At 41.5% G+C, this 12826-nt stretch overlaps 1 protein-coding gene across 3 annotated transcripts in view; it reads right to left on the bottom strand.

Moving 5' to 3' along the window:
* Positions 1-2336, bottom strand: part of FRY (FRY microtubule binding protein) — a 269947-nt gene extending 267611 nt beyond the window's left edge. For 2 of the 3 annotated variants that reach the window (XM_017951077.2, XM_009191743.4), the window contains exon 1: positions 195-295. In XM_017951077.2, the coding sequence (XP_017806566.2) occupies positions 195-264 (70 nt within the window). In that variant the 5' untranslated portion in view covers positions 265-295. Of the gene's footprint in view, positions 1-194 lie in introns of all 3 variants that reach the window. The other variant, XM_003913738.5, reaches the window with a different exon arrangement.
* Positions 2337-12826: the final 10490 nt, after the last annotated feature.

The following is a 12826-nucleotide window of genomic DNA, read 5'->3' as shown; positions in this document are numbered from 1 at the left end:
AGATGGAAGCAAAAAAAGAAAGAAAGAAAGAAAGAAAGAAAGAAAGAAAGAGAGAGAGAAAGAAAGAAAAGAAAAGAAAAAAAGAAAAACTTCCGCGGCTCACAAACATATGTGTCCAGTTGAGATTTTCTTTCTCCAGCCTTATGCAACATCCAGCAAACAAACAAACAAAAAGGTTATTTTCTAGTACTCACTATTACTCCAGGATTTCAGTAAATATTTGATACTGATCTCAAAGAAGCCCGAATCCTGCTGGCTGGCCATGTCTGCGGCATACAAAGAGGCTGGGAGGACGGGCAGCTGCCGGGAGCAGGTACCGGGCGTGATGCGCCTGTCACAGGTTGTGATGTCAGCGCGGGGTCAGGCGCCGAGAGGCAGCTCTGCGGATTCACCTCCGGCTCCGGCCGGGAGTCCTCATCTAAAGGACACCGCCGAGCAGAGAGAGAGATGCTCGGCCGCTCCTCCTCCTCCGGGTCCAGGACTTGCTTCTTATTTGCTGGGCGCTGATCTCCCTGCAGCCCTCGGAGGCGGCGGCCGCGCTGCTTTCATTTCGGGGCTGTCATCACCAGCAACGCCGGCTGCCGGCCGCCCACCAGCTCGGCTCCAGTCAGGTATGGAACCGAGGAAGACCCCACCTGAACTGGGATCGGCTTTCTCCTGGGAGGGAGGGTTTCTAGGCCGGCCTCCCTGACGCGATGCAGGCAGCCTCCGGCCCGCACGGCCGCCGCGGGGCTGAGGGATGGGCCAGGAGCGCCGCCCCCTGCCCCTGCCCCCTGTCTCAACCTGAGTCTCGGCTCAGCCTCCGCCTAGGCTGCCGGAGGAATTTTCCCAGCTTCGGTGGATCCTCTCTCCTCAGCAAGGTTTCCCGTGAGCGGCCCGGGTGTGCTCTGGCTGCTGCTTCCCCTTGTGTCTGTCCCTGAAATAAACACAACTGCAGCACGCTGCGGTAAGCAAAGCTGCAGCCCTGCATCTGGTTGCAGCGACGGTTTGGAACACCCCATCCGTCAGCCTCGTTGCAGTAAGGACGCTCAACAAGAGGACGCTTGTCTGGGCTTTTTCTTCCCTGCCTTCCACACGCACGGTGGAATCTGCATTTTGTACTTTTCCCTCCCAGAAATGCAGTGTTTTCAAGGGGCACCGGAGCCCGAACGTGTGCACTCTAAGGGAACAGTACAAACTGCTTAGTTGGCTTGATTTTGTAATGTCACACATTCCACAATGAATCTTATGCTCAAACCTCTCATTTCTAAGACTCACCAAGCCCAGTGAAGCTTATTTTATTTTATTTGTATGAAAAGGACAAGAAGCAAAGCACTGGATTCCTTCTTCTACCATGGCTTTTGATTTCACGAATTCTTGCTATCAGGTGTCCTGATATTGGTTAGCTTTGTTTCACATTATCATTTAGCTTGACCAGGGGATTAAATCAGAGTACTGTATTTTAATAAGGACAGGTTATGTTGGAGGAGGTGGGATTTGGCCAACTATCTCATAAACCACAGGATCCTTCCAAGTCCCAGTACATTCATGATTAATGTTTTCTAAAAAACAACAAAAAAGTAATAAACCATGTTAATAAGTATTTAACACAGCAATGTTGGGCAAACTCCCCAAATCAACACACAAACAGGACTTCCTAGATTAACAGTTCATTTTAGAAATGGAAGGGAAAGACTGCAATGTACTTTTATTTTTGTCTTAAAAATATTTTAAAAATTCAACACTAAATAAAACTTTTAGAACTATGTCCTGAAAGGCCCTAAGATACTTTATCAATTTAATTAGTTTTTCAAACTCATTACACTTACCCAAATGGCAAGCACTCAATCACTGAGATTTCCAGCTCCACTTATACACTCTATTCTGATGAAATCTCTCATCAGACTGACTTCTTTTTAATTCATGTGCATACTCAAGTTGCTGAGCTGATTTTATCACTTGTACTTTGAATGTATGGATTCTAGGTAAAATAGACCCAAAGGTTTTACCTTGAAACAATTATTATATCTGAAAATAAATTTCATACCTACGCCCATCTGATGTGGTGCTTCCTCAAGACTCAGATGGCAATGAATGAACAGGTAGGCTACACGGTACCCTGAGATTAATGATGGCAGGGGCTCTCAAGGCAGGGCGCCATGTTGGCTCCTGGCACCAGTGCTCACTAGCTTTGAGCCCCAAAATAAGCTACTAACTTTGCTAAGCCTTCATTTCCTCATCTGTAAAATGGGGTTGTACTTTCTTCCTACAGTTGCTGGAAACAATAAATAGCACTATATACAAAACGGGCTCAGCATAGTATCTTGCCCATAGTTAACACTTCATTACATTTTAGCTACATTGGTTTTTTTTTTTTTTTTTTTTTTTTCTTTTTCTATGAGACAGTCTCACTCCGTCGCCCAGGCTGGAATGCAGTGGTGCAATCTCGGTTCACTGCAACCTCTGCCTCCCGGGTTCAAGCGATTCTCCTGCCTCAGCCTTCCAAGTAGCTGGGGTGACAAGCATGCACCACCATGCCTAGCTAATTTTTGTATTTTTAGTAGAGATGGGGTTTCACAGTGTTGGCCAGAGTGGTCTTGAACTCCTGACCTCAGGTGATCCGCCTGCCTTGGTCTCCCAATGTACAGACATGAGCCACTGCGCCCGGCCCATTCATTCTTACTATGAATCCTTGGTGACTCTAGAATAGAACTTTTTTTTTAAAAAAAAGCTAAATACCTTTTTTTCTTTACTCTTTATGCGGTTTAAAAGATATATTACTTTTGAACACCAGTGGTAACTATTTGGGGGGAGCAAGATGGAGACATTTAAAATCAGTTGCAATAAGCAAACATGCTATTGTATATTGCTACTCAAATATATAGAGATTCTCTCTGTTGACTTTATTTTCTAAAAAATTTAACTGGCTTTTTAAAGTTTTCAATACTTAAATATATAAGTTTTCAGTATTTAACTACTACAAACATACTAACTTGCTGAGAATGCCACTCATATATATTTCAAGGGAAACTATCATAAAAATGTAAATGCTACTTAGAAAATAATGTTTTCACTGGCATCTAGCTTTCACTGTGAAGAGTGAATCAGCAACCAAGAGCCCAGTTTCTGTCTCTTAGAACCTGAAATCTTGTCCAGTGTATGCTTTTTTTTCATTTGAGTACCTTTAAAGAGGGCATATACTGTAAAAGAACAGAAAAGGGCTTTTGTTTTGTTGAAAGGCCTGCAAATCAGATAGAATGACACCTGCTGCAAGCTGAGTTGAAACATTTATCCTTTTGTCTCCTCTCTCTCTGGGGGGCTTAAAAAAAGTAGTCAGAAGAGGCACCTGGACAGAGGTACTTTAAAATACAACAGTAAAATCTGAATGTGTCCCTGGCTTGCTAATGATTTCAGTTATGATTTAAGAGGACCTAAAGCTATCTCAGCTTTCATACCTGTAAAAAGAGGGATCCTTCCTTAAAAATTTTAGGAGAACATACAATGAATTGTCAAGCATGGAATAAGGCATAGATATTGGGGGCTGAGTGAAAGATAACAGTAATACAGGAAAAGTGGAAGGCCTCAGAAAATGGTATCAAAGAGTAGGAAAAAGGTCAGGCACGGTGGCTCATGCCTGTAATCCCAGCACTGTAGGAGGCCGAGGCGGGCGGATCATGAGGTCAGGAGATCAAAACCATCCTGGCTAACACAGTGAAACCCCGTCTCTACTAAAAATACGAAAAAACTAGCCGGGCGAGGTGGCGGGAGCCTGTAGTCCCAGTTACTCTGGAGGCTGAGGCAGGAGAATGGTGTGAACCCAGGAGGCAGAGCTTGCAGTGAGCTGAGATTGCGCCACTGCACTCCAGCTTGGGCGACAAAGCGATACTCCATCTCAAAAAAAAAAAGAGTGGGAAAAAGTCGGAAAGTGGCCTGACACAAGTGATGACACTAAATGAATGACACCATCTACATCTGTTGAATATAAATAGTGTACTTAAAAATACATGTATTTTTATATTTAATCCTCACCTCAAACCTATGAAGTAAATACTGTTATTAGCCCCATTTTACAGATGAGAAAATTGAGGCTTAAGGAGGCATAAAATAAGGTCAAACTCATATGGTTGGTAAAATTTAGGTCTATTTTAGACCCTGAGACATTTATCATAACTTTGTTATTTTTTTTTTTTTAATCACAAGCAAGGTGAGAATCATGCTTACCAAGTTCTTCAGAGAAAGTTCAGGAAGAAGCTGGGCACAGTGGCTCATGCCTGTAATCCCAACACTTTGGAAGGTCAAGGCGGGTGGATCACTTGAGGTCAGGAGTTCAGGACCAGCCTGGCCAACATGGCAAAATGCCGTCTCTACTAAAAATACAAAAATTAGCTTGGCGTGGTGGCACCTGCCTGTAATCCCAGCTACCCGGGAGGCTGAGGCAGGAGAATCACTTGAACCTGGGAGGTGGAGGTTGCAGTGAGCCTAGATTGCGCCACTATACTCCAGCCTGGGCAACAGAGCAAGACTCCATCTCAAAAAAAAAAAAAAAAAAGTTCAGGAAGAGATGCTAAGGTACTCCTTAACATAGCAGAGGTGCTTCAGGTCCCATTGACTCTCCCAGCCTAGTCACTGCCTTCCTGCCTGGCTTTAGCCTGGCTGATGCATTCCCTGGGGGCTGTAGCCGATTCCGAGAAACTGAGAGAATGCCTTTATTTTTCACATTAATTTGATTCATTAGACAGGCTGTGATCTCTACAAGGATGCCTGACCTAGAGTGGAGGTGGGGTGATTGATGATGAAAATCTAGTCTGAACTCCACTCTCCAATTTGGCAGGCACAGAGGTGGCAATGGGCTGCTTCTACCCTGGCATGGGTCTGCATCATCCCAGGACTCAATCCAGAGGAAAGGGTGCCTATTTTTTTCCATCAAGATACCACATGGGCTGGTGGTAGCTCTGGGTGGTCAGTGGGAAGGAGGTAGGTGGTCAGAAGAAAGAAGTGACCCATTGGTCACCTATGTACCTATGTCCTAGTAAGCCGTGTGTAGCAGAGTGGGATGAGAGTGGTAAAGGATACAGGGATTATATCTCACAATCTATAGCATTTACTCTCCTCCTGCCTTGATTCTGATTATAACCATCTGTCCTGTCTCTTCCTCCAGTAGACCTGTGTCTTACTCAGCTTTGTGTTCCCTACATTTCCATAGCACACAGTAAGTCCTCATGCAATAAACATATGTTGAGCGAATAAGTGAATGAGCGAGCTTGTCATGCCTGCCTATTATCTGCTGCCTGTGGGAAAAAAAAAATGTGTAAGAAATGCAATTTTTTTGTTTTAATTCATACTTAATTTACTTTTCTTAAAAGCATTTTGGACAATTTTTTGAGGCAAAGTTGTGTGGCATTCAAAAAAAATGTGAAAACAAAGCTTTGCAAACAGTCTGGATGCATGCCAAGAGCCATTACCTAATGATTTTAAACCATCTGATGGAGTTGATTGGGTTAGGATTGGAATCCACCCCCTTTCCTTGTAGACGGATGCACGTGGGTACACATGTGTAATTACTGTCACAGAGTGACATGTACATTCATGAACAGAATATGTTAGGCAGAAAAGAAATGTTTCACTAGCATCCTGAGGAAACAAAGGAAATCACTAAATGCAAGAAAATAATTGCTTTATCAATTTTTGATCAGCAGTCTCAACTTCCAAAAAAGCATGAACTACATTATATTCCCACTATTATACATTGTATCTTAAGAACAGTTCCAAATCAAATTAAGCATCCCCTGAATTGAGATACAAAGACAACAGTTACAATCAATGGTGACAAGTATGGAAAAAGGGTTTTGTTTTTCTTTAAACAGTAGAATAAGAGGCCTTTTAGAGATAATCTAAAGGACAAAGTGTTGAGATAAATAACAAACTTCTCTTTTGACCTATTTTTGATGCACAATTTGGACAGATCTATCCTATCCTAAGAAATATTAGAGAAAAAATATGAAATGATGCCACACAATGTCCATGTGGTAAGCATCAAACACAATAATCATTCCCTTAAAAAAATCCAACCCACATATATAAATCTTCACAAAAATAGATGCAGCAAGTTTTGAAAAACATTTACTCCATGACTATCCACTGCAATTTTTTTTCAATGAATTGAAATACATTTAAATGTTTTGAATGCAATAGAACTTCATTATAGCAAAGCTTGTTGTTGTCCAGATTCAAACATAAAGAAGAAAAATCATGTCTTCCAAAATTGTTTTCATTGAAACATAGCAGCAGAACTCATTTTTTCTTCCCTACTCAGCTCCCCTGCGAAGGGGTTTTATAAGGAACCCAGAGCCAAGACAAAGCAATAGGAAGTCTAGCACAATGGGAAGCCCCTGAAGGGTTTAAGCAGAAGACAATAAAAGACTTTGAGAAGCGGCAGCAGGGAGTGGAGGAGAGAAAGCCTGGAATTTACCCTGCTTTCTGCTCTGCACATGGAAGGCCCCCTCCATACGTCCATTGTCACCCAAGGTGTTTTGATAGGTCTAGAGCGGGGTAAAAGAATGGTATTTATTGAGGCCTAATATTGGGGCCTGGGGCTGGGCTGTATATCCGAGGGCATGCACAGACAAAGCTGAACAAAGGGGCACACCGACTGGGCACCTGCTGGGCACTTCTCTAAAACTGGCGCTGAGACATCATTAGAATGAATTAGAACTAGGGCACCAGTTAACCCGGGCCTGCACACTAGTGAAAGGAAAACTGAGCCTCTCCGCTGACACTGCCTCGGACAACTGAATGGTGACTTCAAGAACAAATATTCCGGCCAGGTGCGGTGGCTCACAGCTGTACTCCCAGCACTTTCAGAGGCTGAGGTGGGCAGGAGTTTGAGACTAGCCTGGCCAGCATAGTGAAACCCTGTCTCTACTAAAAATACAAAAATTAGCTGGGCATGGTGGCGGGCGCCCGTAATCCCAGCTACTCAGGAGGCTGAGGCAGGAGAATCGCTTGAACCCAGGAGGCAGAGGTTGCTGAGATCATGCCATTGCACTTCAGCCTGGACAACAAGAGTGTAACTCTGTCTCAACAACAACAACAACAACAACAACAAATAATCAAAGGATATTAATTAGAAGGGAAGTGACATTGTAGACCAGACCATGCTCTATCATATAGAAGCTGTACTGCTGGTAAAGTTGTTGAGCATCTCATTTTCCTCGTCTGTAAACTAGTGCCTTGTCACACAAATCTGTTATGAGGATTACATGAGTGCCTAGGCAGATGATAACTGTTATGTAGCAAATCTGTAGCGAGAAATGAACCCAGAATATGCAGCGCAAAATTCCTCCTTAACTCCACAGTCAGGTTAGGAAAAGAGAACAAAAGGAAAGAGAAGAGAGAGAACCTGCCGATCATAGAGAGACCCCCACCCCCATCCACCTCTGCTGGCTACAAAGGTAAGGCAGATCTGCCCACAAGGCTGGAAGTTTTGGAAAGGTGAAGAAAGTCTAAATACACGCACATACAAACACTATTACTTAACATTTTAGTGCTTCCAATGTTTGGTGCCCAGGGTAAACTTCCATTTGAGTAGAGGTTCCGGTTAGGCTAGTATCATCTCAAAATTTACCTAATTTAGTCTTCTCATCAACCTCTCAAAGTAGGGCCTGCATATTTGGACATTATTAACCTGTAGCCAAAACCAGGAAATGCTGTAGTTCATACATATTTTGTACACATGAAGATTCGACCTCAATTTCTGCAGAATAAGGTCATAAGCACACTTAGTATTTAATATATTTAAAGACATGTATGCAAAGAGAAAACATGGCAGCATTTCCCCCACTGCCCCTTAGCATGAAAGCATACAATATTAACGATAACTTTATTATCATATTTTTGAATACCACCAGCAACCTGAGAAATTATTTACATTCAGATACAAGCAGGTCGAATATAACTGGCCAAAATAGAAGCCAACTATTAATACATAATTATAAAATATTAAGTCCCTTCTGAAGAAGCAAAAAATGGCATTTGCGGCTGGGCATGGTGCCTCACGCCTGCAATCCCAGCACTTAGGGAGGCTGAGGCGGGTGGATCACTTGAGGTGAGGAGTTCAAGACCAGCCTGACCAACATGGTGAAACCCCATCTCTACTAAAAATACAAAAATCAGCTGGGTGTGGTGGCGGGTGCCTGTAATCCCAGCTACTCGGAAGGCTGAGGCAAGAGCACTGCTTGAACCCGGAGGGCGCAGGAGGTTGTGGTAGGCTGAGATAGAGCCGCTGCACTCCAGCCTGGGTGACAGGGCAAGACTCTGTCTCAAAATAAATAAATAAATAAAATGGCATTACCTTTGCATATTATTATTTACCAAAAATACAGACACATAATGCTTCACAGTATAAAAAACACTTATATTTATATCAGTCATCATCACCCTTTAGATTTGCCACCTACAGGAGAACTAAGAAAATGTTGGTTCTTCCCTGTATGAACGATAATCTAGCAAAACAAAAAAACAGAGCATTCTCATAGTTGTATGAAGTTATTGGGTGATGTTCCTATTATTTGGTGATAAAAACTAAATACCTTTTAGGGCTAGAGTGAATATTCCCACCAATGTCCCCAATTTGACACACAAAAATAAATATCAGAGTTTAAGTTATAAGGGAAAGATCAACTTTTCCTCAAGATACCATTTACTGTACATAATAATTAAAACTTATAATTTTCAAATCAATGAAGTTGAGGAAAATTAGAAATTCTGGATAGTTTTTTTAGTGCATGCTACTTAAATTTTACATTTTTTTCCTTCTAGGTGCTAAAATGTTTTTTCTTTCTAGGTAGGACCATGTTTATAGTTACCTACTAGTGAAGGTTGAAGGGCTGGGAATTAGGGAACTCGTGATTCTGCTTTCTATTTTGACCCTGATCCTATGACCTTGGACATGTTATTTATCTACTAAAAGAAGAACACTATTTCCCATCCCCAGACTGCCTCGTCTCTTAGGACAAGACAATCTTTGGTTTTCTATACCACTGGGAGGAACCACTGCATAGGAAAAGCAGAACACCGGGTAATAAATTATTCTGTATAACTCTTTGGCAAACATTATTTAGTTTTTTGGCAATAGATTCACCTTCTTGGTTATGTTCTAATAAAGCTCATGTCAAGAGTATCCATGAAAACTCACACTGGCTGACTAGCAGGAGAAGCTGACATAGGACCAAAAAATAATTGGGGATTAGAAAGCGATAAATCAATATAAAAACTATCAAGCTGTCTACTGTGAAGTTAATGAAGTAATTCAAAGTGCTTTGTTCAGCTTAGAGGAAAACCAATAGAAACTATATAACTAGACAATTCTTGTAGATCAGGAATAAACAACAGTCACACACCAGGTTTATCATCACTGAGATTAAGGACAGTGGTCTAAGGAATTAAGGATATGTTATAGCATCACTTCGTTTGGAACTACCACTTTAAAAAGAAGTGTATACCTCACTGAGCATCACAGATTTCACCTTCAAAGTTTTCAACATGACCATCTGTTCATGGAGCTGTCTGGTACAGACCCCGGGTTTCTGCCTTTTAGAAGACGGTGGTCTAAGCCTGACAACAGTGGGGCAGAAAAACCCATACATCACCTTCCCTCTCACAGATGACGTTTAACTGTACAGTAGTAGAAAATGTGACTGTGAAGGAGCAAGTATATTTTAGAGGACAGAGAAAGTCTTACAGGGCGTGTGTTTAGAAAGGGTGGGAAATCACCACCCTCCTTTGACCAGACAGGCAGGGCTTTGTGTAGGAGGGTGGGGCTGTCAGAAACTGTCTGAATGATGGAAGGCAGCAGCTTAGCAGGCTAGTGGGAAGAGCGACTCCAACTGCACGGCTCAGCTTAGGAGGCACAAGTGAGGTCAAGAGTAATGATCTTTGCAGACCGTCTGTAGGGGTGAGATCACTCTGAGAAGCCCAAGGAAACAGAAGTGGACAGTCATGATTCTGACTCTCAGTGTTAGCTATGGAGAAACTCAAGCTCATGGTCAGATAAGCCCTGCTCCACCCAGTAATGGCTCCAGTGATCCACTTACGTGTTTGACCTATTTCTTTCTCATTTATAAGGTGCACATGATACTGCTCTTTACATAAGGTTGTTTCATGATCTTAAAGGAGATTATGTAGATGAAAGGGCTTTGTATTCCCAGGGTGCTAATATTAGATTATCAGGGCTCCCATCAGTGTAAGATTCAGACAAATAAGAGGGTGAGTGGTCCTTGCTCAGCCCGTCGCCCTTAAAGAAACACATTGGCAACTTCCCTCCTTGTAATAGCCTGCTGGACTTTTAGTTTTGGGTTTAGGGACATGCCAGGGGTGTCCTGCTCTGTAAGTGGCCATTCATCAACTCCAGGAATGTGCTGGTGGTTTGCCTGAGTCTTATCCAAATGCCACTCTGGATTTTGGATAAATACAGGATGGGTGGCAACTGTGGTCAAATTACTACTCCACCCTACCACAAGCCTTATTTTCCACCTTCTTTGCTCCTCAAGGGAGTTTCCCCTTTTTCTTATCCTTTAAAATTATTTTTAAATATTTATTTGTCTATGAATTCTTATATCCTTACCTTGGTGTAGGATTACCTTGGTATATGATTTTCCCATATACAATTGAAATTTTGTGTTCATTACAAACAAGGGGTAGCAGAAGTGTAAGGGAAGGGACATGGACGTGGGCCTTCACCAGACTTCTGGATGAAAGATGAGATGACTAGACAATTCCAATAGTGAGAAATGTATTAGGAAAAAGGCTGAATACAGAAAAATTACAGCAATATGCTCTCCTTTGGCTTTATATCTACTCTTCCAGAGGAGGAAACTGAAATTTATCAGGGTGGGTCCCACAGCAGAGTAATGATAGTAACAGTAACAGTGATTATTGCTGGTCATGTGATAAAACCGAGATTGGAACTCCGATCTGGTGCTAAGCCAGTGATATCCAACAGAAATGCAATGCGAACCACACGTGCAATGTTAAATTTTTTAGTAGCTACATTAAAATAACCAACAAGAAGCTGGTGAAATTAATTTTAATAATCTATTTTGTTTAACCCAATATGCCAAAAATTATTTCAATAATTAATGAATATAAAAAAAATTAGTGAGACATTTAACTTTTTTTTGTACCAAATAGTTGGAATTCAGTGGGTATTTTACAGCACATCTACATGTGGACTAGCCACTTCCATCTTGTGGCTATTGTGTACAATAGCTACAAGTGGCTAATGGCTCCCTTATTGGACAGCGTAGCTCTAGAAGATTCCTAAGTATTTTTGTGCCATGAGCCCTTTTAGCAGTCTGGTGAAGCCCATGAGTTCCTGCTCAGAATAATATGTTTACATAAATAAAATGTGGAAGATACAGGGTGACAAAGAAAGCAATTACTTTGAAACATAGTTATTCAACTATTTTAAAAAACACAAAATTGTGGTATTGTATATACCTGCTTCTTTAAATAGTGCTTTAAATAACATTATTCAGAGGCCTAATAATTATAAGAAATTTTAAACAAAATAATGATCATAAATAATATTTCAATATGCCTAAAGCAACTGTAATGATGATGAAAATATCTGTGACTTCAACCGGTAGCAAATTAACTTTGAGTTTTGGAGTTAATTTGGTGGGTCAAACCAAGACACTTTTCCAATGACACAGAATAGGAGGGAATACATTAGAAGGCATCGTTCACAGTCAGGGTGAGTACTGTTTCATGAAACCTCTGTTCTATATGTATGTATACACACAGTTAAATACTGGGTTGCAGTGTAAAATGTACTTTATATTGTGAGTCATGGTTTTAAAAAGTTTGAAATCTTCATACTCTGCTAGTGAGAATGCAAAACCGGTTAACTACTATGGAAAGAATCTGATGGTTCCTCAAAGAGTTAAACATAGAATTACCATATGACCCTGTAATTTCACTCCTGTACACATGCCCGAAAGAAATGAAAACAAGTTATCAAACAAGTATATGTACATGCATGTTCATAGCAGCACTATGCATAATAGCCCAAAGTCTTCAATGTCCATCAATGGATCAATGAATAAACAAAAGGTGGCATATATATGTAATGCAATATTATTAATCTGTAAAAAGGAATGAAGTTTGGGAACATGCTACAACATGGATGAACCCCAAAAATGTTATGCTAATTGAAGAAGGCCGGACACAGAAAGCTCACGTATGATATGATTCTATTTATAAGACATGTCCAGAATAGGTAAATCCATAGAGACAGAACGCAGATCAGCTGTTGCCAGGGGCTATGGGGAGTGAAGAACTGGGAGAATCTGCTTAATGGTGAAGGGGTTTTTACTTTGGAGTGATGGAAATGTGTTGGAACTAGATAGAAGTGGTGGTTGTGTAACACCGCGAATGTACAAAATGTCACAGAAGGGTCACCTTAAAATGGTTAATTATATGTTGTTTCACTGCAATAAATTATTACTATTTTTTAAGTTTGTTCTAGAGGGTCTTTCTGTTTGTAGTGTACTCATTTGTGGTGCTGCTACATCCCCACCTAGTGGTAGAGGCACCTTCTGTCTGGACTCCAGGACTGAAGATGCCTGACTGCTAGGAGACCACTTTCATATCACAGCGGGAGTTCAAGATCTGAGGTCACGCCTAGGCCCATGCCTAACTGGGATGACTATTTCGTGTCTAGACATTGACAGTGATAACCGTCAGTCACCCGAGCTTCAGGCAGGAAACAAGGACGGTGTCTGTCCTGGCCCTGATGTATTTCTCAAGTTATGGAATCTTTCTGGGATTTACTTATCTGTCTATAAAA

This window comes from Papio anubis, chromosome 15 (genome assembly GCF_008728515.1).
Source record: "Papio anubis isolate 15944 chromosome 15, Panubis1.0, whole genome shotgun sequence".
Taxonomy (NCBI): domain Eukaryota; kingdom Metazoa; phylum Chordata; class Mammalia; order Primates; family Cercopithecidae; genus Papio; species Papio anubis.
The sequence above is the reverse complement of the archived record's forward strand: the minus strand, read 5'-3'. Positions and strand labels throughout refer to the sequence as shown.